The sequence below is a fragment of the Prionailurus viverrinus genome, chromosome E2 (genome assembly GCF_022837055.1).
Source record: "Prionailurus viverrinus isolate Anna chromosome E2, UM_Priviv_1.0, whole genome shotgun sequence".
Lineage (NCBI taxonomy): Eukaryota > Metazoa > Chordata > Mammalia > Carnivora > Felidae > Prionailurus > Prionailurus viverrinus.
Window position 1 is genome coordinate 28,732,416 of NC_062575.1, and position 24,194 is coordinate 28,756,609.

The following is a 24,194-nucleotide window of genomic DNA, read 5'->3' on the forward strand; positions in this document are numbered from 1 at the left end:
GAGAGAGAGAATCTTAAGCAGGCTCCACACTCTGTGTGGAGCCCGACATGAGGCTTGATCCCATGACCCTGGGATCATGACCTGAGCAGAAATCAAGAGGCAGACACTCAAGTGACTGAACTACCCAGGCCCCTTTTTTTTAGATGGAAGAGTTTTCCAGAGTGTTCTCCACATACTAATGCCAACCTAACAGTATATTCATGCCTTCCCTAAGGGCCTGCCTTGCTCTGAGACTTCTGGGGATGCTCCCTCATCACAGGGGCCAGATGTGGTCCAGATATGCTAGAGGAAGTTAAAGTTCTTTGCCAACTCTGAGAAGTAAGTCATTTCTCAGGGCAGCCATAGCAAGAAGCAGCCCCACATTCCAACTCTTCATGTGCTCTCTTGCCCATCTTTCCCTGCAACTGCTTGAGCCCAGACTGCTCTTAAGAATGAGCCCAAACTCACCCCCTTTCTACGTTCTTACCCTTGAAGTTCTGCAGCTGTCTCCGTGGGCGGGGAAAGAAGGAAGATGAGGTCCGCCTCCCTGCAAGAGTCAGACACCGAGCCATGAGACCAGTGAACTGGAAACCAGCACAATACCCCCTGCCTGTACACCCCTTGCTGTTCCAAACATCTAGAAAAAGTTGATTTTGTAATCAACAGAGAAACAACTGGCAAAAGTGCCCCAAATCAGAAATTAAAATTGTGACTATGCTATTGCTTGATGAATACTTAAAGAGTGTTTTTAAAAGTCAGGAGAGCAGGGGTGCCTGGGTGGCGCAGTCGGTTAAGCGTCCGACTTCAGCCAGGTCACGATCTAGCGGTCCGTGGGTTCGAGCCCCGCGTCGGGCTCTGGGCTGATGGCTCAGAGCCTAGAGCCTGTTTCCGATTCTGTCTCCCTCTCTCTCTGCCCCTCGCCCGTTCATGCTCTGTCTCTCTCTGTCCCAAAAATAAATAAACGTTGAAAAAAAAAATTAAAAAAAAAAGTCAGGAAAGCAATTTTTACAGAGATGACTTTTTTTTTTTCCAGAGAAGACTTTTAAATTTTTTTTTCCAACGTTTATTTATTTTTGGGAGAGAGAGAGACAGAGCATGAACGGGGGAGGGGCAGAGAGAGAGGGAGACAGAATCGGAAACAGGCTCTAGGCTCTGAGCCATCAGCCCAGAGCCCGACGCGGGGCTCGAACCCACGGACCGCGAGATCGTGACCTGGCTGAAGTCGGACGCTTAACCGACTGCGCCACCCAGGCGCCCCCAGAGAAGACTTTTAAAAATTAGGAATGCAAAGAGGTTTTATGGGAGTTACAGTATTTTAGGTTTGCATGGCACTTAACCTACTCCATAATCCAAACAGGTATCCCTAGTTCAGCACCATGGACAGCAACATGTGGCTAATAATCCCCTGGGCTAGGCCTATGCTTCCTAGATCTGATGATCCATTCCTTCAACTATCTGTCCATCCATTCATCTATCCGTCCATTATTCTACTCATTCAACCATCCGTCCATCCGTCCTTCCATCAGTCCATCCATCCATCCATCCATCCATCCATCCATCCATCCATCCTTCTATCCATCCACTATATACTGAGTACCAGGTGCCATATCTGAACTAGGCTCTGGAGATACCGATATGAATAAAACAAATTCAGGTGCCCACACATGTAGGTCTTGCAGACTAGGTGCTCCTTTTCCCACCCACTACCTTCCCCTCCCCTTTTCTCAAGACCCTGAGGCCCAGATTCCATTCCTGCTCACCTGACCTGCAGCATCCTGACAGCAGGGCTTGTGATTGCTACCTTTGTCAAGCAGAGTAAGGTTGACATGGAGACACTGTTGCGGCTCAGGCTGCAAGATTGTGGCAAGGGTGTCAGGAGTGAACCCTATATCCCATGGGCTCCTGAAGAGACTTTCTTTGCTCTCCAGGGAGGAGGGTGACTCAGGCAAAGGGGTGGAAAGATTGCTTACTCAAGCTTCTGGAGCCGCGGCAAACAAAGAAGCACCTCCACAATGTTCAGCAACACCCCGTCCTTGAGCTGGTTGTCCTGAAAACTGCAGGGAGACCAAGGCCCAGCCCCTCAGCCATGGAGTTGGGGGATTTGGGAGCCCCAGTTGACAGGTGATATGGCTGCCCTTGTGCAGGAGACACAAGTCATAGGCCCACAAGGTGTTGGTGGCCTGCTCCACAGTATCCAGTAAGCCCAGCTAAGTGGAAAGGCCCTCTGCCAGCCTCACTTCTGTCCCTATTCAGCCCCAAAGGGGAGCTCCTGCCTAGGCCCAAGAGATCCAGATAACGGGGCTGTGAAGGCCTCATGAAGCGGAATGAGGACACCCAGCACCCTGCTCTCAGGGCTATGTCTGGGATGTGCCTGAGGCTGGAGTTTATTAGGGCCTCTCGGCTCCTAGGTGATGAGCAGAGTCTAGACTGGATAAAGGAGATGCTGCCTCCATCCCCAGCTCTGGCCCTGACCCCTAGTCTGAGCACATTCTTTCCAGGCTCACATTCTCCATCTGTCAAATGGAGTCCACAACCCAGCCTTGCCTGAGTTCCTAGCTGGAGGGGCAGAAGTGTGAGGGTACCTTTGTGCATGATTGCTCTGGTCAGTGCAAAGGTTTGGAAATGTGAATTGTTAACGCTGTTTTTCCTGATTATTGAGAGTGACCTTAATCTTTTTTCCTATCACCTAGTGATCCCACATAAAGGCACTCAGCTGTGGGGAATAGGAGCTGAGGTCCTACACTCCACTCAACAACCAGTACAACCTAGTGCCAGGCTGCATCTCTCTGGATGAATGGATGCCTTTTCTAAGTCTCATAAAGGTGCCATATAAGCTAGTGATGGTTCTACCAATGAACTGCTGAGAAGGTTCCCTGGCTCCACCCCTCTCAGGCTACTCATCACAAACACAGGGCAGGAGTATATTTGTGCTCATGTGCTTAGTTAGTGTGTAATTGCATCTAAGTGTGTATGTGGATCTAAGTGTGCATGCATGTGTGCACACCTACGAATGTGCAGGTCAGGAGAGCAGGAGAGTGCAAGTGTGAATACATAGGTGCACGAGTGTGAAGGTATGTGTGTGTTTCATGCACTTGTATCCACAGTGCCCAACACCTGCCTACACGCTGCTATCCCTTCTCTCAGGGTCACGGAAAGAGGGCTCAAAATTCAAGCTCCTTAAAGATGGAGCAAAATATTAGATGAGGGAAGCAGTGCTCTAGGGTCTTTGGGAGCCTTGTGTTTGGATCCAGCCCCATACAGTTCTTGGATCTATGCCTCCCCTTTCCGGGTCCCATTGAAAAACAACTGGCCAGATCCTGATGGAATATGCAGGATTCATCACAGGCTCCACGGGGTGCACAGGGACCTGGGAAGTGACTTGTCCCCATAGCCAGCAGGTCTTCCTGGAGATCACTCACCTGACCTCTTCCAGCTGTGGACAGAGGGGCAAAGCCTGCACCAGGCGGCCGATGCCTTGGGCAGTGATCTTACTTCCCGCTAACCTACAGGATAAGCAAAGAGGGTGGGAAGGAACAGAGATGGGAAAGGGGGTAGGCCAGGAATCTGCCCTGTGCAGGGTTGAAGGGAGAGGGGAGAGTTCCAGGCATCTCTGGCTGAGGATTCCTCTTGGACCCAAGCCCTGGCTCACCCCAGCTTCTTCAGGCTCCCCATTGTCGGCAGGCTCCTGGAGAGGGCTTCTGCAAAGGCGTCCCCACACTTCCTGCTCTTAAAGCTGCCACAGGAAGAGGCAAGATGGCAGAGAATCAGCGCGGAACAGGGCTTAGAGGCCACCACCCACCCCCTCCTCTGACGGATGGAACTGAATACAGTTATGCTAATAGTGGTAGCAGTAGTTGCTGTTCGTAGTAGTAACAAATACATATTATGGCAGACACTGCTAACTGTCCATTGAAACCCATTCTCCATTGATAGAGCTCTAATTGGGAACGTGGTTTCCCAGTCAGAGATGGCATTTCCAGCCTCCCTTGCAGCTCAGGGTGGCTATATGACTATGTTGTCACCACTGGAATGTGAGTGGAAAGAATGTGCTCTGTGTCCACGTGTGTGGGCTTTAATACGCTGGGTGTATCGAGTATATGCTCCCCTTCCCTTCCCCTAAGCCAGAACACGGATATACCCATGACCCAGATTTGACCATGCAGATTCAGACGCCCAAGGAGATGATGGAGAGACAGTGGGAGGGATCTGGGTCCCTGCAGGACCACACAGAGCTGAGCCATCTCACCGACCTGGACCACTGACCTCTGGGTCTCCCGTGACAGTGAAACAAAATTCAACATTATTTAACCCACTGTATTCGGGGGGAAGGGTTCTCTGTTATGAGCCTCACCTTTTCTCCAGCTACTACTACACATACTGAGCCTCCACCATGAGCCAGGCACTGGCTAAGGAGGGTCTTCCCCGTATTCTCTTACCCCCTCTCCCAACCACCCCACGCAGTTGGTATTACCACGAATTCATTTTAGGGAGGAAGAAACTCAGGCCGAGAGGTTAAGTAGCCTGCCAGAAGTCAAACCACCTCTGGACGCGGAGGCTCCAGCTCACGGCTGAGAGGGAGGGGGAGACTAAAAGCCTAGCAACCGCAGCAAAAGGAGGGCCAACTGGACCCTAAGGTCTTGGCGAGGCATGGAGCTTCCCCACCGGCTCTCAGGCTAAGCGGTAGTTCAGACTATCTGTTCTGATGTTGGAGATTCGTACCCAGCCTCCCTCAGCAAGAACAGCTCACCTGAGATTCTCTACCTGCTTACAGCCTGCCAGGGCCTCAGGGCAGTGGGGCTCCAGGGGGCAGCCTTCAAAATCCAGCTGGATGGGGGCATTCCTGTGCCCCAGGATGTTGTTCAGGGAAGCCAGGTCAGCATAGGTCAGTGGGAAATTGTGGAATGACAGGTGACAGGGGAGGCTTTGGGCCATGAGGCTGGCCAGCTCAGGCTCCTGGGTCTCACCCACGCAGTGACAGAGTGCCACAACCTTCGGTCCCGTAAGCCTGCGGGTGGCCAACTTCCTCAAGGCCTGCATCACCTCAGCCTGCCTGGCACCCACCCACACCTCGTCCCTCTGTGCCACGTGGCTGAGGAAGGGACAGCAGGCGCGGGACGCCAGCCCAGCCAGGAAGGTGGGGAGGTGGTCTAAGAGGCCCAGTCTAGCTTTGGTCCGCAGCACCCAGCGAGAACTGAGGGTGACATAGTGGGCAAGTGCATTTTTGTCCACCTCGGGGCTGGCCATCAGGTGCAAGGCGGCAAAAAACTCCTGCAGGCTGAGGTGGGTGAAGGCATAGCCTGTCTCCTGGTGCCCAGGGCCTGTGCAGATGCAGAAGGAGGTCAACAAGCCGAGGGCAGCCCCAAAGGCCATCATGGGGGGAGGGATGTCTCCTACAGAGAAGATAACCTTCCCGGTCTCCAGACCCCTCAGGGCCACCTCGCTGAGGCCCAGCAGGGACTCAGGAAGCAGGTGCCCACGGGGGCCGAGGGTAGATACCATCTGCACATAGTTCTGAGTCACGGTGGGCAGAAGGGCCGCAGATTGGCCTGGAGAGCTGCTTGGGAGCAGATGGTAGAGGCAGAGGCAGGTGACTTGGCATACTGCGGGCACCGCGCACATGCTCTGGAGATGTCTGTTTTCCCTCAGCTCTGCCAGGGCTGCCTCCTGCCACGGCTGGTTACTGAAGAAGCGGCCCACGTACTCCTCCACCCGCGGCCTGTCAAAGCCCCACATGTGGACCATGGCCGCCTCTGTGGGCAGACAGTCGGGCAGCTTCCCTGGACGGGAGGTGGCCAATACCCAGCAGCCAGGCAGGAGGGTCCCTTTGCAGAGTCCGGAGAAGAGGGCAAGGGCTGGACTTGGGGCCTCAGGACCTGCAGTGTCCTTGCTGGAATGGGGGTGGAGGGCCTGGTCCAGTCCGTCAAAGATCAGCAGGACTCCCTTAGCATTCTCCTCCAGGTACTGGAAGACCAAGTCGGGGCCTGCCTCGGGGCTCAGGTACAGATCAAAAAGAAGCTGGGGCAGCGTCAGGAACTCTGTGATCAGGTTGAGCTGGCGGAATTCAAAAAGGAACAGGGCCTGGAAGCGGTCCAGCTGGCCGTCAGCCCACTTCTGGCAGAGCCGGTGGGCCAGTGTGGTCTTGCCCATGCCCGCCTTCCCCAGGAGCACCGTCACCCTCGGACCCTTGTCGGCCTTGGTGTTGAAGAGGTCCAGGATGCTCGCCTCAGTGCCATCTTCTGCCTCGGGGTCCCCCAGGATGGCCCCCTCCTGAGTGCTGAAGGGTGCTGTGGCCCGGCTCCACTGCAGGATTGGCGGGATATACGCCTGGTGGAAGGCAAGGGGTTGCCCTGGCCGGCGCGTCCTGCTGCCATAGCGCTGCTGGGCAGAACTCCTCAGCAGCTGCAGGTACCTCTTGGCCAGCTCTGCAAGGGGGCAGGGAGAGGCATGAAGGCTGGAGCCCCCCACCCCCAGATCCCCTCACCCCAGTACCGGCAGTTGGGAGCCTGTGGCCTCTGCTGTGTATATATAGGTGTGGGAGGGCTGGCAAGAGCACACGGGGGCTGTTGTACCAACCAAATCCCTAGAAGGAACTGGTTCTACAGAAGCACAGGTTCTGAAGAATGGCCTTTGGGCCATTTAAACAGGGAAGTCCGACCGGGGAAGCATGGATCGTGGTTCTGTTTGTTCTGCAACAGTATACATGTAAAGCTTTCAATGAGATGGGGAGGAAAAGTGGAGCACTCCCTTTGCAGCATCTTCTTGGAACAGACTGTGTTATCTCAGTAGCCCGTTCCTCTCCCTAATATTTCGGGGCTGCAATGCCCAGGGGTGAGCGCTAGTAACCTGTAGGCCCAAGCGCTGACCAGTCGGAATTGGAGCTGGGCCCTTACTGTGCGAGGTACTAACTTTTTAATTGCTGGATCACTGGGAGATCTTGGGTGGCCCAGGGGAAGGACTGGAGCCACTGTCAGGGGATACTGGGGACAACTGGTTGAGAACAAGGACCCTTCTGGACAACTGGTGGAGAAAAGAGAGCAGTTCTGTCTTTTCCACTCCCTCTGGCCTAGCTGGTCCTCGGCCGTCCCCAGGCTTTGCAGTGGTGCTGGGGTCTCCCTGGTATCCCGCCTATCTCTAAATTGGCCACTGAGGGTCCAGGTCTGAGGTCATGCTGGTCACCTCCCTGAGGCTCCCTCAATCCTGAGGAAATGGTGTCCCCGTAAGAGCCCAGATGATGAAGCTGCAATCTACTGGGAGTGCTTCAAGCTCCTTCAGCTGCACCATCTCTGGAGAAGGCCCTGTGGCCTCCTGTGGGGGAGGTCCTCCTTGCCAGACCCAGCCTCTCCTCCGCCCACCCAAGACCTCCAGTCCATATCTACCGGAAGCTTGGAAAACAAGAGTCACCGGGCCCTTGGAGGCTTGTCAACAGGGCACAGAGTCCAGGATCTGTGCCCTAGCCCCAAGGTAATCCAATCCTTACGTCTGGGTCTCTCCTCACCTTCGTACCCACCTAGCTGCTGCTTCCTACACTGCTTCGGGCGGGGTGAGGACCCACAGCTCTGATGAGGCCGCTTGAGGCCTGGAAAGAATGAAAGAAGGGTAAGGGACGACGTTTGGGAGCCTGGGCTGAGGGGGCACAAGCACCTTTGGGGAGCTCCAGTCCACAAATACGTAGCAGGCAGACAAGTGTCTCCACACCCAGGGACTGAGCGACGGGCAAAGGCTGCATCAACACCAGCTTCTGTTTGCAGAAGTGGGTCTCAGGCCTGTGTTAGAGGCCCGGAGGCTCTGGGCTGGGGATCTCCCAGGCTGCAGGGAGCTGGGCCCACAGCCAGCAGCCTTGGGAACGCGTGGCCCCAAGCACTGCATGGCTTGGGAAAGACCCAGGTCTGTCGAGGCCACTGCTGGTTAGAAAAGTGGAGTTTCCAATGGGCCAGGCCTGTGCCCTCTCTCTTGTGCCCGTGTGTTTTATCGCCCTCATTTCACATCTTCCACATTTGGTTTAATGCTTCCCTTAATGGTTTCACGAATTCTTGTCGGTTATGGATTGTCAACAGTCACTTTAATGCCTTTCTAAAGAGGTTGGGAAAGGAAGAAAGGGAGAAGGAAAACAAGAAGGAAAGGGAGCGAGAACGGAGGGGAGGAAGAAGGGAAAGAGGACTTAGGGAAGAATTTGAAGAAGTAATGTGGGATATTCCTACAGCCAGGCATTAGTGACCAATCAGAGCAGCCCTGACAGGTCCCTTGCGTTGCCAGGTGTTAACTTAAAATTTTTTTATTATTTACTTATTTCAAAAGATTTTCTTTATTTGTTTGTTTATATTTGAGAGAGAGAGAGAGAGAGCGTGCTCATGCATGCACAAGAGTGCAGGAGAGGGACAGAGAGAGAGGGAAAAAAATCTTAATCAGGCTCCACGCTCAGTGTGCAGGGGCTGAATCCCAGGACCGTGAGATCATGACCTGAGCCAAAATCAAGAGTGGGACACTCAAAAAAAATTAAAAAACAAAAAAAAGAAGAGTTGGACCCTCAATGACTGAGCCACCCAGGCACTCCCTGGTTGACTTTTTATAGGTGCTGGCTTACAGGAGACTCAGGGATCCCAAAGAGGAACTGGAACCTGTTTGAGAGTATTTTAATATTCCAATAAGTCCTCTATTTAAAAAAAAATGTTTATATATTTATTTTGAGAAAAACAGAGTGTGTGCCCGTAAGTGGGGGAGGGGCAGAGAGATGGAGAGACAGAATCCCAAGCAGGTTCCACGCCGTCAGTGCAGAGCCCGATGCGGGGCCTGATCCCATGACTGTGAGATCATGACCTGAGCTGAAATCAAGAGTCAGGCACATAATCGACTGAGCCACCCAGGCTCCCCAAGTTCTCTATTAATAAGGGACTCACTGGCTAAATATCAATCAGGCTTGGTCATAGCCATGTGATAGTTATGCCAGTTCAATGATTTAAGCCAGAAGGGACAGGGACCAGGACAAATAGCTTTGATCTGCTGGGGAGCTGGGATTATGGAGTGGCTGTTCTGTTAAAGCCTGTTGATGTTAATGCCAAGCACAGCTATAAGTACAAAGCCCATACTTCTACAGAAATAAAAGGCATCTAAATTGGAAAGGAAGAAGTAAAATCTGTTTATGGATGAGAACATCTTATATGTAGAAAGCCTTAAAAACTCCACAAAAAAGTTTTTTAGAATAAATGAATTCAGCAAAGTAGCCGGATACAAAGTCATCACACAAAAATGAGTTGCACTTCTACACATAATGAACCACCTAAAAAGGAAATTACAAAAGCATCAAGAGAATAAAATGGTTAAGAATTAACCACCAACAGGTGGAAAACCTGTACGATGAAAAGTAGAAAACATTGTTGAAAGAAATTAAAGAAGGCATAAATAAATGGAAATATATCCCAGGCTCATTGGAAGACTATTATTCAGATGGCAATCTTACCCCAAATGATCTATAGATTCAGTGAAATTCCCATCAAATCCCAATAACCTTTTCTGCAGAAATAGGAAAACCTATCCTAAAATTCATATGGAATCTCAAGGGACCCCCAAATAGCCAAAACACTCCTGAAAAAAAGAAGAACCTTGTTGGAGGACTCACATTTCCTGATTTCAAAACTTACAAGCAAGCTACGCAATCAAAACAGTGTGGCACTGGCATAAAAACAGACACGACAGTCCAGAAATAAACCTTCACTTATGTGGTCACATAATTTTTGACAAGGGTGCCACGTCCATTTAATGGGGAAAGGACAATCTTTCCAACAAACGGTGCTGGGGAAACTTGACATCCACATGCAAAACAATGAAGTTGGACCCTTACCTAACATCATGTACAAACATTAACTCAAAGCGGATCAAGGACTGAGATATAAGATCTCAAGCAATACAAGTCTCAGAAGAAAACATAAAACAAAAGCTTCACGACATTGGATTTGGCAATGATTTCTCAGATATGGCACCGAGGCACAGGTAACACAAGAAAAAAAACAGACAAACCAGGCTTCATGAAAGTGAAAAACGTTTTGTGCATCAAAAGACACTATCCGCAGAGTAAAAAGAGAACCTACAGAATGAAAGGTATCTGTGAAACCTGTATCTGAAAAGGGATTAACATTCAGAATATATAGAGACCCCCTAAACTCAACAACAACAAAACAAACAAGGCAATTAAAACCACGGAACAAAGAACTTGAAGAGGCTGATCTACAAAGACGACACACAAATGGCCGACATCACCAATCGTTAGGGAAATGGAAAGCAAAACTACCGTGAGATGGGTACCACCTCACACCCATCACAATAGCTACTATAAAAAAACAAACAAACCAGGAAACCACAAGGGTCAGCAAGGATGTGGAGAAATTGGAACCCCTGTGTACTGTCGGTGGGCATGCAAAATGCTGTTGCCAATGTGGAAACAGTGTGGAAGTTCCTGAAAGTATTCAAAATAGAGTTACCATATGACCCTGGATTCTGAATATATACTCAGAAAGAACCGAAAGCAGGATTTTGAAGAAATATTTATTTACCCATGTTCACAACAGCATTATTCACAATGGCCCAACTGTGGAAGCAAGCCTAGTGTTTATCAGTGGTTGGATGGGTAAGTCAAGTGTGGTACACACATACAATGGAATGTTATTCAGCCTTACAAAGGAAGGAAATTCTGCCACAACACGTAGGAGGAACCTTGAGAACATTATGCTAAGTGAAATGAGCCAGTCACAAAATGATTCCATTTACAAGAGGTACTTAGAGTAGTGAAAATCATAAAGACAGAGAGTAAAAGGGCCCAGGGGCTGGAGAAGAGGGGAATGGGGAGTTAGTGTTTCATGGGGATAGAGTATCAGTTTTCCAAGACAGAAAGAGTTCTGGAGATGGGTGGTGGAGACGGTCCCACAGTAATGAGAGTGTACTTAATACCACTGAACTGTGTGCTTAAAAATGGTTAAGATAGAAGTTTTATGTTATGTGCATTTTACCACAGTTTTAAAAAAAATGAACATAAAGAAAGGTTTGGAGCATAGAGTGAATAAATCCTGAGGTGGTCACCATTTAACTGCTGACCCCCCACCCCCATCCCTGCCGCACTCCATCAAAAAATCAGTCAGAGGTTCCAGGGTGTGGACAGTAGTCCGTGGGTCAGCGTCATGCCCAAGGTATCTAAATGAGGAGGAGGCCTGAGTCTGTGGGTTTGGAATATGAGGCCCTGAGGCTTAGGGACAGGGAAGTGAGAACACACTTCCCCTAGTGAAACGAGACATGATTCTGGCAGGTGCCCAGGAGCTGTCAACTTCAGACTCTCTCGGGAGGCTCCAGCTTAGATCCCCTGGGAACAGGTTATATCAGAACAGGCCAAAGCCTTAACAGGTGCAGAGGGGGAGGAGGCGGGACTAGGAGCCACGGGGAGGGGCGGGGGTACAGGCGAATGTGTTAGAGGGTGGAGGAGGCTGGTTTAAGGGAAGCAGCTGGCTGGCCACCACCATCCTCCTCCGGGTTTGAGGTGGGGACTTAGCATGCTTACCACCCCTTCCTGCTCCACAACGCCAGCTCTCACCGTGGTGGAGCTGAGATTCAGGTCGGCTTTCTTCACCAGTTTCCAGCTGGCTGGCGAACCCTGAAAGAGAAGGGGAGAGTGCCACATGGTCTGGGGATGCAGCGGGATGCCCTAGGACCAGCTCTCAGGGCTCATCCCTCAGGGCAGGTCCCCAGCAGGGGAGCAATAAAGTGGACGCTCCACAACCTGTGGGGGACACAACTGGTGAAGGCAGTTTCCGGCAGAAATGTGTACGTATGTGCAGGTCTGTGCACGGATAGGTATGTGCTTATGCTTGCGTGTATGCATGTTTGTGCACAGGTGTGTGTGATCATATACCTGCATGCGCACTGTGAACCCCCCTGCATATCCTACGCTCTGTCGTGTGCTAAGTTCTTCTATGAGTTCTCACTTCCTCCCCAGGAACATTGTTGGCCCTCAATGTTTTGTTTCCGCACGACGCTGTGTAAGTAGAAAGTGCCAAGAAACACCCACAGAACTGAACAGCGTTCAATGCACCTGTCCACCCGTAGAGGTCAAAGGGCTCTCCCCACAACTGCTCCTGACCGTGCTGAAGAAAGAAACGTCTTGAGCATTATGGGCTATTTGGAATTTCTTGCTTGGAAGTAGGTACTGGTCCTTTCTCTCCTTGCATCCAGCCTTTCTAGGCAACTGGGGTGAAGCAGGGTGGAAGAAGGGATCTTCCAGGTCCCCAGCTGATATGGTGAAAATAGGGAATTTACTCTGGAAAGTGCTCAGAAACACAGAATTTTGTTCCTGGCTTGACCATGTCATCTTTGTGTAACTTGGGTGGGTCCCAGCCTTCCCCTGGCCTCCCTGGCTCTCATGGCAGGGGGCTGGCTGGCTGCTTTGTGCCTCTTATGTCTGCCCTTACCGTCTCCATGGCCCCAAGTGCTCAGCAGCGGCACCTCCAGGTCCAGCGGCACGTCAAGTTCCATGCACACACAGTGGATGAACGCCTGCCAAGTGGCCTGACCTTGAGTGTGCAGTCTGTTGAGCTGTAGCATGACACCCTGCGTGGCATCCTCGGCCTTGTTCCTGGAGCTCAGGTCCATCTTGGGGAGGAAGAACTTCACCTTGGCATTTAGCCATTGTGGGTCTTTGCTGAGCAGCCTCACGAGCAAGCTCCACAGGTTCTTGGTGCCCAGCTGGAGGCTAACGGGGTCCATGAGGAGCTGGCTCTAAAGGGATAGGGTAGGCAGGTGAACTGTGGAGCAGGTAAGTTGGGGGAGAGGTGAGCTGGGGGCAGGTGAGTTGGAGGACAGGTGAGCGGGGGTGGGGAGGCAGGTGAGTTGGAGGATAGGTGAGTGGGGGGGCAGGTGAGTTGGAGGACAGGTGAGCGGGGGTGGGAGGGCAGGTGAGTTGGAGGACAGGTGAGGGGGGGGGACAGGTGAGTTGGAGGACAGGTGAGCGGGGGTGGGGGGACAGGTGAGTTGGAGGACAGGTGAGCTGGGAGACAGGTGAATAGGAGGGCAATTCAGCCAGAAGGAAGCCAAAGAGGGTAGTCAAGAACCACCTCCCATATCTGGGGGCAGTAAATAGGCAGACAAGTGGCTTCTTCATGGAGCCTCAATGCCTGCGCCCAGGGATTGGTCCCAGACAGCGGTTTGCTTCTTTTCCTTATCCCCCAATTATCTGTGCCTGTGTCCTGGCTCTGCAATGGTCCAGTTTATCTCCTGCAGATGGTTCCCGAGGATGCTTTATTTTTTCTTGTTTCCATGGGCCTGTTTGTGCTGCTCTCTGTCTGAGCTAAGCTCATGGCAGAGACAACTAGTTGTCCTCCAAAATCTGTTCTCCCCTTCTTCCTCAGGACCAGAACCCCTGAATATTTCCTGATCATCTGGAATAGACTTTATTTCCCAGCCTCCCTTGCATTTAGAATTAGCCATCTTACTAAGTTTTGGCCAATGGGATATAGATGGAAGTGTTGTACATCTTTCTCTGTTTCTTCCTATTGCTTCGAATGTCAGCATGATGGCTGAACTTTGGGCAGCCATATTGGATCATGAGGTAGAAGCCAGTGCAGAGAAGGTGTAAGGTAAGCCTTTCCACCTGTCCTGAATTTCTCTTACATGACAAGGAAATACATGTCTATTTAAAGCACTGTTTTTTAGGGCTTTTTGCTGCTCAGTGAAATTGAATCCAATCTAACACAAACCATCGCTCTCTAAGAAACTTCTCCTTTTCTAAACTGGCACTCTCAACCTGCTGGTAGGAATACCAATATAAGGCCAGGGGCACTTACATAGCAAAGCTTAAAAAATATGCAGTCCCTTTGATTCGGCAAATCTGTTCCTAGCACTCTAACCTTAGGATATCATTATAGGTGTGCATAAAAGTTTTAATTGCAACGCTGTTCGCCTCAAGACTTTTTATATACATAAAATTGGAAACAACATTAGTTGTTAACTAATTAGTTAACTAATTGGTGGTCCGTGATACAGTGGAAAATGCTGTAACATTTCCAGATGAACTTTCTGGCATTATTTCCTTAACAACAGTAGCAAACACTTAGAAAGCACATACTATGTTCTAAGTGCTTTATGTGTCTCATATAATCCCCACATCTATGGAGACCCCACTTCTGAGAAGAGTGGGAGGCTCACCCAGGAGCAGCCTTAGCAACTCCCAGAGGCTGGGGCACAGGACTATGTGTCCTGAGGTTCAGACGGCAGCTGTTCCCTGGAGTCCCACCCACCAGAGGCCTCTGGGCACATGTCCCCAGTCTCCTCTGGTCATACCTTGGCAACTGGACTGATGGCAATAGATCCTCTCTCAGACACAGAGCTTCAGAATTCATGAAACATGCTCACATCCATGGGGCAGGCAGGGATCACCATCCCCACTGAACAGACGGGAAGACTGAGGCCAAGGAGGGGAAAGGATGTAGCCAAAGTCATACTGAAAGTCCATGGCAGAGCCAGGCTCAGAATTGAGATTTATCGCCTGTCAGATCGGTACATTTCTGAGGCCTTGGAGCCCTAGATGGCACCAGACAAGTCCCCGGACTTTGTGTGATCTTGGTAAGAGGATGTGGTTATGGCCCAGGGTGCAGCTTCTTTTCCGGGCTACAGTGTTCAAAGTCCATGATGTCCATAAAGAAATCAGCCAGGACAACAAGGCGTCAGGCGGAAGTGAGGTGCGCCTGGACGGTATCATTTCTGTGGAAGTCCTTTCATCTTCAAATGTGTCCTCCTGCCAGTCTGACACAACGCCTTTATCTCTAGCATTAGTGCTCGATCCCCTCGGGGTACAGCATCACGCTCTTTAAGGGTAACCATCCCTAGGAGAAAGAGCACATTACATTATGGTTGGTCATTGAGATTTCTATGAAAATAGCCTTGGAGACAGAGGATTATAGTAGAAAGATCTTCAGCCCCAAAGTTAGGAGACGAGCATTCTTGACCCAGCTCTGTATCTAATTCTCTGTGGTCAGCATTAGGGCCGTTCACAGATATTCTCTTTCTCCTCTTTCTAGGCCCTTGGAAGGATTGCACTTCCCTGCTCTCTTGACATCAGGTATGGCCACAAAACCTGCTTTGGCCAATGAAATATGCTGAAGAATGACACATGTCATGTCTGTGCAGAAGTTTTAAGAGCCAGTGCGTGATTCACCATGCTCTCTCTTTCCCTCTACCACAGGGACCAGCAGTATTCCAGATCTTGGCTGCTCCTTTAGCCTGGGTCCAGCAAGAGGATTATGCAGAACAGAGGTCCCAGTTGATTGATGACAGACAAGAAGTAGGATCAGGAAGTAAGCTTTTGTTGTCATAAGCCACCAGGACATTGATGGTTGTTTGTTATTGGCCTATGCTAGCTGATACACTCGTAGCATAGCCTTGAGCAAGTCTATTCTCTATCTGGGCCTCAGTCACATCATCTATAAGGTGGGTAAATCAGATGCCGTCTCAAGGCCCTTCCTGATTTTCTGTGTCTCATGACTTTCACTCTCAAGCTGAATGGTGGCTAAGGGTAGGCTTGTTATATCAGGGGCAGCCCAGAGAGGTAAACCTGGGCAATCTGGGTAGGGAGCAGCTGGTAGGGAGTAGTAGGGGAGTGAGGGAGTGGGTGGGAGGGTAAGAGAGGGGGCAAAGGGTAGAGGTCACCTACTTGGCTTCCTGGTTCATCCTAGACGCTCGAGGGTGTCCGCAGAGATGGTCTCATGAGTACCTGGGCCAAGTCTTGTGCTATGAGCTGATTTTCAGGTTGTTTCCGTAGGGCAGGCTGCTAAAGAGAGGAGACAGGGTGCTCTCCTCAATGTTCCAGATCCCAAGAGGAATGCAGTTTGGAAGGCACCAGCCCTTACCCCTCCTCTGGAGACACCTCTGAGGTAGGTGTTCGATCCAGAAGAGTCCCCTTGCCCTCCTGCACCGATCTTGTTCTTCCCCAACCACGGCTCCTCTTGTCCCTGGATTGTGTATAGCCCGACCCTCTCTGGCGTCACCTCCTACCACATGGGGCCCAGAGGCTGCCCCTCTTCCTCCTCCAACTTGGACATTCACCTCACAGTGACGTGTGGCATCAGAGTGTGCCCTTCAAATCCAGCAGACTGATGACAGCCAATTCACTTGGACGAGAAAGGAAGAATCCTCACGACAGATGCCAATTTCCTTTCCCAGTAAAACTCCCAAAAGGGTATGATTTGCGGTTTTCTTTCTCATTACATTTGATGTATTTTTTTTAGGCGGTTGCGAGTACACCTTCCTCTTCATGAGAAAACCCAGAGGCACGGCCCGCTGCCTCAGCAGGAACACAATGAAATGACACTCTGGCGCACATGCCTAAGAGACGCTAACAATAGAGGATGGGCAAGAAGAAAGGTGGCTGAGAAGTACATGGAAGAAAGCAAGCAAGGCAGAAGATGAGCGTGTGCCCTGACTGTGTGTCTATGAAGTGAGGACTGTAACTTACCAAGCCCCAGGGCTTTAGGTAAACCCACATAAATATGGCGCCCTCTCACACAACAAAGGTAAGTAACAGAGGGGCGCCTGGGTGGCTGAGTCACTTGAGCTTCCGACTTCAGCTCATGTCATGAGCTCACGGGTTCGTGAGTTTGAGCCCTGCATGGGGCTCCCTGCTGTCGACAGAGCCTGCTTTGGAGCCTGGGTCCCCCACCCCCGCACCCCCGCCTCTGTCCCTCCTCTGCTCATTCTGTCTCTCTCTCAAAAATAAATAAACTTAAAAAAATCTTTGAAAAAAAAAAAGGTAACTAGACAGGTTTGTGTTCCCCCCACACCCCATTTATACGTTAAAGCCCAAATTCCAAGTGTGACTGTATTTGGAGGCAGGGCCTTTGGTTCTTGGGTCATGAGGACGGAGCCCTCATGATGGGTGCAGAGAGCTTCCAAGAAGAGGCAGGGGAAAGCCTGCTTCCTCTCTGGTCCCTGCCACACGAGGATACAAGGACAGGGTGGCTATCTACAAAGGAAGAGTGGCTTCACCAGATACTGGATCTGCTGGCACCTTGATCTTGGGACTTCCCAGTCTCCAGAGCCATGAGAAATAAATATGTGTCGTGTAAGCCACCCAGCCTGGGGTGTTCGGTTACAGCAGCCTGAAATGACTAAGACAAACCTGGCTGTGCCCAGAGAAAGTAAAAGAAAAAAAAAAAAAACAAAACCTCCAGGCTTGGAGGTAAGTATGTAGTAATCTACAAGTAAATATGTAGATTTAAGGCAGAACCACTTAAATTACAGCAGGATACTTTGGATAGCTTGATAAAATTACAATAACAGTCATTTAGAGAAAAAAGGGCAGACACGACAAGTGTTCATATGCCTTAAATATTTCATAATAAGTATTTCGTAATAAACATATTAGATAAAACAAGAAAAAAAAATGAAGGCAATTATATCAAAGACTATTTGTTGGGAGAGGCAGGCAATAATGGGGAGGCTTCCAACCATCGTAAAACATCTTATAAAGCACCGATCATTAACACTTTATGGAACGGTATTAAAAATAGAAAAAAACTGGCCACAGGAACGGAATCAAATTAGCTTCACGCTCACTTAAAACTCACCAGCGAATCAATGGTATGAAGAGAAGACATATGGGAAAAACACATAGTATTAACACACACGGTAATACACGTGGTTTAAATTTAAGGAATTATTTTTGTAATTAAGTAATTAAGTTAAAATGCTCTGTATGGAAACCAGCTGCAATTTCTCACACCCCCTCCCCCCCCGAAAGGCCATAACGAACGAAAGGACCATACAAGCGTCTGTGAGGATAAGGAGACATGGGAAGTTTATATGCTGCTGGCGGGGACGTGTAATGGAGCACATCCACTTTTTGGAAAAGTGTGGCAGGTCCTTAAAATGTTACCCCCGAGAGTTAACACATAACCCAGCAATTCCACTCCCCGATCTCCCTCCAGCAGACACGAAAACAGACGTTTGCACAAAAACGTGCGAACAAATGTTTGTTATCCGTTAACAGCCCAACAGCGAAAGCCATGCAAATGTCCAAAAGCTTACAAACGGAGAAGCAAAATATAGTACATCTACACAGTGCAATGTGATTCGGCAACGAAAAGGAGCAAAGTACGGACACATGCTACGAGGAGGAACCATAAAAATGTTACGCCAAGGGAAAAAAGCTCCAAAGTATATCCTTATAAGTAAATTCAAATGTGTGTGTATTTGCATACACAGAGACCCACCCTAGGCCTATACAACAAACTGGTGACAGGACTATGTCCGGGGAGGGGACGTGGAGAACACAGGCAAAGGAGAACCCTTTACGCTGTACTCTTTCGGACCACTTTGACATTCAAACTTTAAAAACAATTTTTTTTAATGTTTATGTTTGAGAGAGAGAGACAGAGCGTGAGCAGGGGAGAGAGGGGCAGAGAGAGAGAGAGAGAGCGCGGGAGACACAGAATCCAAAGCAGGCTCCAGTGTCTGAGCTGTCAGCACAGAGCCCGATGTGGGGCTCGAACTCATGAACCTGAGCTGAAGTCAGACACTTAACTGACTGAGCCACCCAGGTGCCCCTCAAACTTTTTAATAGGCACATTTTTACAAACAAACAAACAAACAAACAAAACCGTAAAGACATTTACATTAAAAATGAGAGTAGACATTTCCCCGATGTGTAAGGAAGATAAATACATGGTGATAAATGGGCCAAGAAATTATCAGTGTTGGCTCATAGAAATGGCAGTTCCCTCCATTATGTTAAATAATAAAACTAAAATAGAGGTAGGAAGGCAAGAAAAAGGATAAACACGTGCATTAAGTATGACAGAGAGAGGCTAAAATTCAAATCAAAAAGTAATTCATACATATGGAGGACATATTTTCTTCTACATGTTAGTTGAACGTTTGCATGTGTGTTATGGGGACCAAACGCCACGTTCGATGGAAAGAACTGAACATTCAACGCAAAGAATACGGGCTCAGTGCCAGGCAAGGGCCTTTCGGCCTCAGCAGTTTCAATTCTCACAACTACGCCTCTTGGATGTCCTGTATGCATTTTAAAATGTCCCCCGCTCCCAATGGCAATCCTGGCCGCCCTGTCCCCCTCCCACACTGCCTGCGTGCACCACCACCGTCCCCAGGTCAGTGAAGGGCGGCCTCCTGTTTCTTCGAGCTCAGGCCAAAGATGGGAACCTGGCACCACCATTTCTCACCTGGATTCCTGCGCCAGCAGACCTGGTGCCTCTCCTCCCTGCCCCGACATCCTCCACGGAGGGCCTGGGTATCACTGTCACAGGTGCCTCCGGCACACAGAGCTGCCCCCCTGACCCCAAGTGAAAGCCAGAGTCCTTTTCAACGCTGTTCAAATTGTTTGAACGGTTAAAAAAAAAAATCAAACTTGACAACTTAAAATTTTCATTTGACACTTATTTTTTATTAACTTTTGGCACTTTATGTTTTTGTGAGAAAACTGCATTTTGCCAAGAATGTTCAAACTTTAATAGAGCACACAGTTGCAGATGATATCTTCCTATACTTAGAAATCTTGCATCTTTCACATTTAATTTAGTTTATTTTGCTTTGTCTTTTTCTCCTTATTAGGTGGGCCAGCAGCTGCTATCTCTTATGTTTAAAAAGAGAAAACACACTTTCATGTTCATTTATTAACTCTGTAGAATTTTTCCTTTTTTCCTTTTATAATTTTTTAATCTCCTGACTTATCTTCCCTGATTTACTGAGAGTGTTCCTTGTTAAGCTTATGAGTCCGTTTATTGTTTAAATCAGTTCTAGTCTTTTAATTTAAAAAAAAATAATAAGAGAGAACACTTTTGGCAAATTTCCATAAATTTATGTCAAGTTTATATCAAATTTATATCACATTACTAGTAGATTATAATTTTAAACTGAGTCATTTAACAGAGGGGTGAGACATTTTTTAAACCTTTGCCATTAATTTTTTTTTTTTTACTGTACCGTGCAAAGAATAAGTTCTTTGCAATTTCTGCTTTAGGGAAATATGTTGAAATTTTCCTTTTTTGCTTGGCATATGACAAATTTTAAAATATTCCATGACATTTAAAAAGTTATTCTTTTTCAATAAATATGGATTTCTGTCCCTTGAATTATGCCAAAATAAAGTCTAAATGAGGCCAAAATTTAAATGTAAGAAGTTAAACCATAAAGGTACTAGGAGACTACAAGTATTCAATTTATAACAACTCATGAAGCTCTTGTTGAATTTCCTGAATTTTTTCCTATGTGCTAGATTTGACAACAAAGAACTTAAAATTTTTTAAGTGCTGGAGAAACACATGCGGAAAAGCCTATCAACGTAATTTCGGAGTAGAGAGGGTCTAGGGTCTGACACCATAAAAGAAAAATGGAATGAAATTGATCAGATACAAATTAGAATTTTTGTATTGCCAAAGAACATGGCAAATAAAGTGAACAGAGAAATGAAAACCTGGAAAAAATATCCGCAAGTTATCAAAGATTGAATGTTTTTAATATATCAAGAGTTACTGCAAGTCAATAAGAAAAAAGCCCAATGCAGCTGACAGAACAGTGGGCAAAGAACACGAACAGTTTGCCGTAAAGGAAATACAAATAGTTCTTGAGCATTTATGAGAAGATGTTTGACTTCACAGGAAATGAAAGAGATACATGCTAAAACTACAACAGACATACCATTTTCTAGCTCTGAGATGGTCAAACTATAGAGCTGGCAAGGTTGTGAATTAACAGGCATTTTGATGCACTGCTAGTGGGAGCATGTACGAATACAACTTTATCTATGGAAACTTCAAATGTCACATAACCATACCTAGCAATTCCATGCTCAGGCACTTAGCTCGCAGATATATTCGTAATGTGCAAAATAACTTATGTTCGGGAATACTTAATGTGCCCTTGTTTATAACTGTAAAAGTTTGGGGAAAAAAAAAACCCTAACTGTCCATTGAAAAGAAACTGGTTAGGGGCGCCTGGGTGGCGCAGTCGGTTAAGCCTCCGACTTCAGCCAGGTCACGATCTCGCGGTCCGTGAGTTCGAGCCCCGCGTCGGGCTCTGGGCTGATGGCTCGGAGCCTGGAGCCTGTTTCCGATTCTGTGTCTCCCTCTCTCTCTGCCCCTCCCCCGTTCATGCTCTGTCTCTCTCTGTCCCAAAAATAAAAAAAAAAAAAAAAAAAAATGTTGAAAAGAAACTGGTTAAACTGTGGCACATCCATACAACAATGCAGTTTCACGCAGCCATTAAGAGGGAAGAGGCTGAGGGATGTGGGATGACACGGAACAGCGTTCGTATCACGCGTGCACATTCCTGTGGCCAGAGCTATCTCTAACACTCAGCTCTGGTCTGGCCTCGTTTCTGTCTGAACCTCCTATCAGCTTCCCAACACCTCTCAGATAAAGTCACAGCATGTTAATATGCCTGCCCCAGAGTAGGTACACGTCAGGCCACCAGGAAAGGTTCAAAGTATGAATAAATAAATGGTCCCTCCCCACCTGGTTGCTGGCCACCTCCTGGCCCTCTCACGCACCTGCCACCCTGCCCATGGGCAGCGCTCACAGCCCCACCTCCCCATCTTCCTGCTTGGATCACATGACTTCCTCTCCCTGCGGTGCCCCTTCCTGTCTCTTCTCACCTGTGCAACTCCTCCTCCTGTTCTCTTCTCCAGAAAGTCTTCCCGTCTGCCCTCCGAGACCTTGTCATGCCCCCGCCCCCTGCCACTGGCCTTCACCCCTTAGCGCTCTCTTCTTTCTCCTCCACAGCAGATCTTGTGCCCTGTCATTTTCTCTTGGCCCACCTGCTTCCCTCTGCGTGTTGGTGATACCTTGAGGGCAGGGGCAGTGCCTGATTCCAGATAAGAGCAGACACCTTGCACCAGGGCCCTAGATCTGAGTCTCTACTAGTTGCCAGTTACATGGCTTTGGTAAGGTTACTTAAGTCTCTTGCTGCCTCAGTTTCTCCATCTGTAAAATGGGGATGTTGTAGATCAGGCTTCTAGAAGCGGAGCTCAAGACAAGAGGGGCTCCTGCAAAAGTTAGGTATTGAGAGGGTAAGGGAAGTCTTGCTTCAGCCTAACACGTGGGGTGGGACGGGGTGGGGGGAGCTCTGGAATGTGAACGATGCCACAGAGTCTGTCCTGTTAAGAGGCAAGGAGGCTGGGTCATTACACCCCCATATCAGTCAGTCATTGGCTATGGGTCATACCCATGGTGTGGGGGAGGGAGGCATCTCTGTATGAAGTAATTCCTGTTAGCCAACGGCAACCCTTCCAGAAGGGTGCTGATGTTGGTGGCCGGGGACCACAGTGGATGGGGGATGGGTGCACTGGCTGGCTAGGGGCAAAGCAGGTGAGTGAGAGGGAACACCAACAGTGTCTGTGATGGGCGTCCTAATATCTACCAGGCAAGGTTGTTGGGAGACGAAGCAGGCAAAATCCCTGACATGGCTTCCGGCCCACTAGACAGGCTCGAGACATGTTAGCTATGATTACAACTGCGTTGTTGTTGTTTCCTCCATAGCCCCAGCCCATAGCAAGGGTCCAAAGAAGGAAGGGAGGGATAGCAAAGAGGACACAGCTTGAGTCTGAAGCTTCTGAGCCATGTTCCTTTGACTTCTTCCCTCTTCCTGACTCCCCAGGCATGGATTATGGAGGAGCACCCAGAAGGCTGGGTAGAAAAGGGAAATGGGGGTTGACGGGTCCACTGGCTTGTTGGGTCCCGTCTCCTTGTCTCTACCAGAGGGTCTCCCACCTGCCTTCCCTGTTCCCGGGGCTGGTGGAAAGGGTCAGGCCAAGGAGAAGAGCCCATGGGAGGCCAGAAGCCTCGTCCACACAGCACCGGTAGGCCTGGGTTCTGCCCCTGGGCCCGGGTGGGAGAAGAGAGGACAGAAGGGGGAGGCTGAGGATGGCCAGTGAGGAGAGAGGGACAGAGGTAAAAAAGGGTTTGGGTTTAACCTCAGCCCCAGAAAGGCCGTGGTTGGTGGGGTCATATGAAAGGCACCCTCTGTCAGGACAGAAACCTTAGACACTTGGACAGAAATATCCCGCAAGTGAGAAAGAAAAATGCCGCTGAAGTTGGCTTCTCAGGACTGAGTGGACAGTGAGGCCTGGGGACCCTGGGATGGACCCGACCCACAGGGGCCCTCAAGCCCTCTCAGAATGCCCAATGCCAAGCCCTGAAAGAAGTAACGAGATCTGGGCCTCTGCCTTCCCTGAAGGGTGGCTGGTTACAGTCTAAGGCTTCAGAGGATGTCTGAGCCTGGGTGCATGACCCAGTGACCCAGACTGACCCAGTGGGCTCTTTCTAGAAGGCCGATGCAGCCCCACCCTAGGAATGGCCCTCTTTTCACTGGAGGGTTCCCTGGGGGGACACCTTCAGAAAGATGTTAGCAGAAGGGGCAGCCGGGTGGCTCAGTCAGTTGGGCATCTGACTTAGGCTCAGGTCATGATCTTGAAGTTCATGAGTTTGAGCCCTGCAGCGGGGTCCGTGCTGACAGCTCAGAGCCTGGAGCCTGCTTTGGATTCTGCGTCTCCCTCTCTCTCTGCCCCTCCCCGACTTGCGTGCGTGCACTTGCTTTCTCTCTCTCTCTCTCAGAAATAAACATTAAAATAAATAAAGATGTCGGCAGCCATTTCCTCCCTCAACCACAAAAGCCAGTGGAGCAGACAAGAGGGGTCCTTGACACAGGACCCCTGTGGGGGGATGAGGACGTGGGGGTGACTGTTCCTTTGAAAACCACCACCTTCATTATCCTCACAATGTCAGGCTCCTCCAGGACTTAAACTCAGTTACAGGCCTTTATTGATGCAGAAACTGAGGCTCCCAGCAGTGAGGGGATCTGCCCAGGCCGCTTCTAGAGAGCCAAGGTCTCCTGGCCTTGCAGCCCCTCTAGGGGGTGGGGTGCACAGGTGGGGGGTGGGGAGGGATCCAGAGAGGGTGGAGCAGCCCAAGCCTACACCCTGGGCCTCAGGCCTGGGTGGTACCTGTCCCAAATCCAACGAGGCCTCTCTCTTCTCTTCACTGCAAACTGGGGAATCCGGGTCCCAGCCCGTATCGCTAGGCTTTAAGTCACCTCCTTCACCCCTACCACCTTCCTGCTCAAAAGGCTTGAGCTCTCCTCTGGGATCGGGGTGCCCTAGAGCCAGCAGGGGACCAGGTAGTGGCCTTGCCTCTCCCACTCAGCCCTGGCAGCTTGGGCCCAGCACCCACATG

General features: G+C 49.6%; 1 protein-coding gene across 17 annotated transcripts in view; it reads right to left on the bottom strand.

Moving 5' to 3' along the window:
* NLRC5 (NLR family CARD domain containing 5) overlaps positions 1 to 24,194 on the bottom strand; it is an 87,617-nt gene that overhangs the window by 45,635 nt on the left and 17,788 nt on the right. For 8 of the 17 annotated variants that reach the window (XR_007147317.1, XM_047835186.1, XM_047835179.1 and 5 more), the window contains exons 2-12: positions 15,662 to 15,778; positions 14,293 to 14,834; positions 12,426 to 12,732; positions 11,519 to 11,611; positions 7,475 to 7,555; positions 4,727 to 6,401; positions 3,629 to 3,712; positions 3,399 to 3,482; positions 1,950 to 2,033; positions 1,740 to 1,829; positions 467 to 526 (exon numbers count right to left, since the gene is read on the bottom strand). Coding sequence is in view for 16 of the 17 variants with exons in the window: in XM_047835186.1 (XP_047691142.1) it covers positions 467 to 526; positions 1,740 to 1,829; positions 1,950 to 2,033; positions 3,399 to 3,482; positions 3,629 to 3,712; positions 4,727 to 6,401; positions 7,475 to 7,555; positions 11,519 to 11,611; positions 12,426 to 12,720 (2,546 nt within the window). In the remaining variant the exon portion in view is untranslated. Of the gene's footprint in view, positions 1 to 466; positions 527 to 1,739; positions 1,830 to 1,949; positions 2,034 to 3,398; positions 3,483 to 3,628; positions 3,713 to 4,726; positions 6,402 to 7,474; positions 7,556 to 11,518; positions 11,612 to 12,425; positions 12,735 to 14,292; positions 14,835 to 15,661; positions 15,779 to 24,194 lie in introns of those variants that run through there. The other 9 variants (XM_047835178.1, XM_047835177.1, XM_047835187.1 and 6 more) reach the window with 7 other exon arrangements.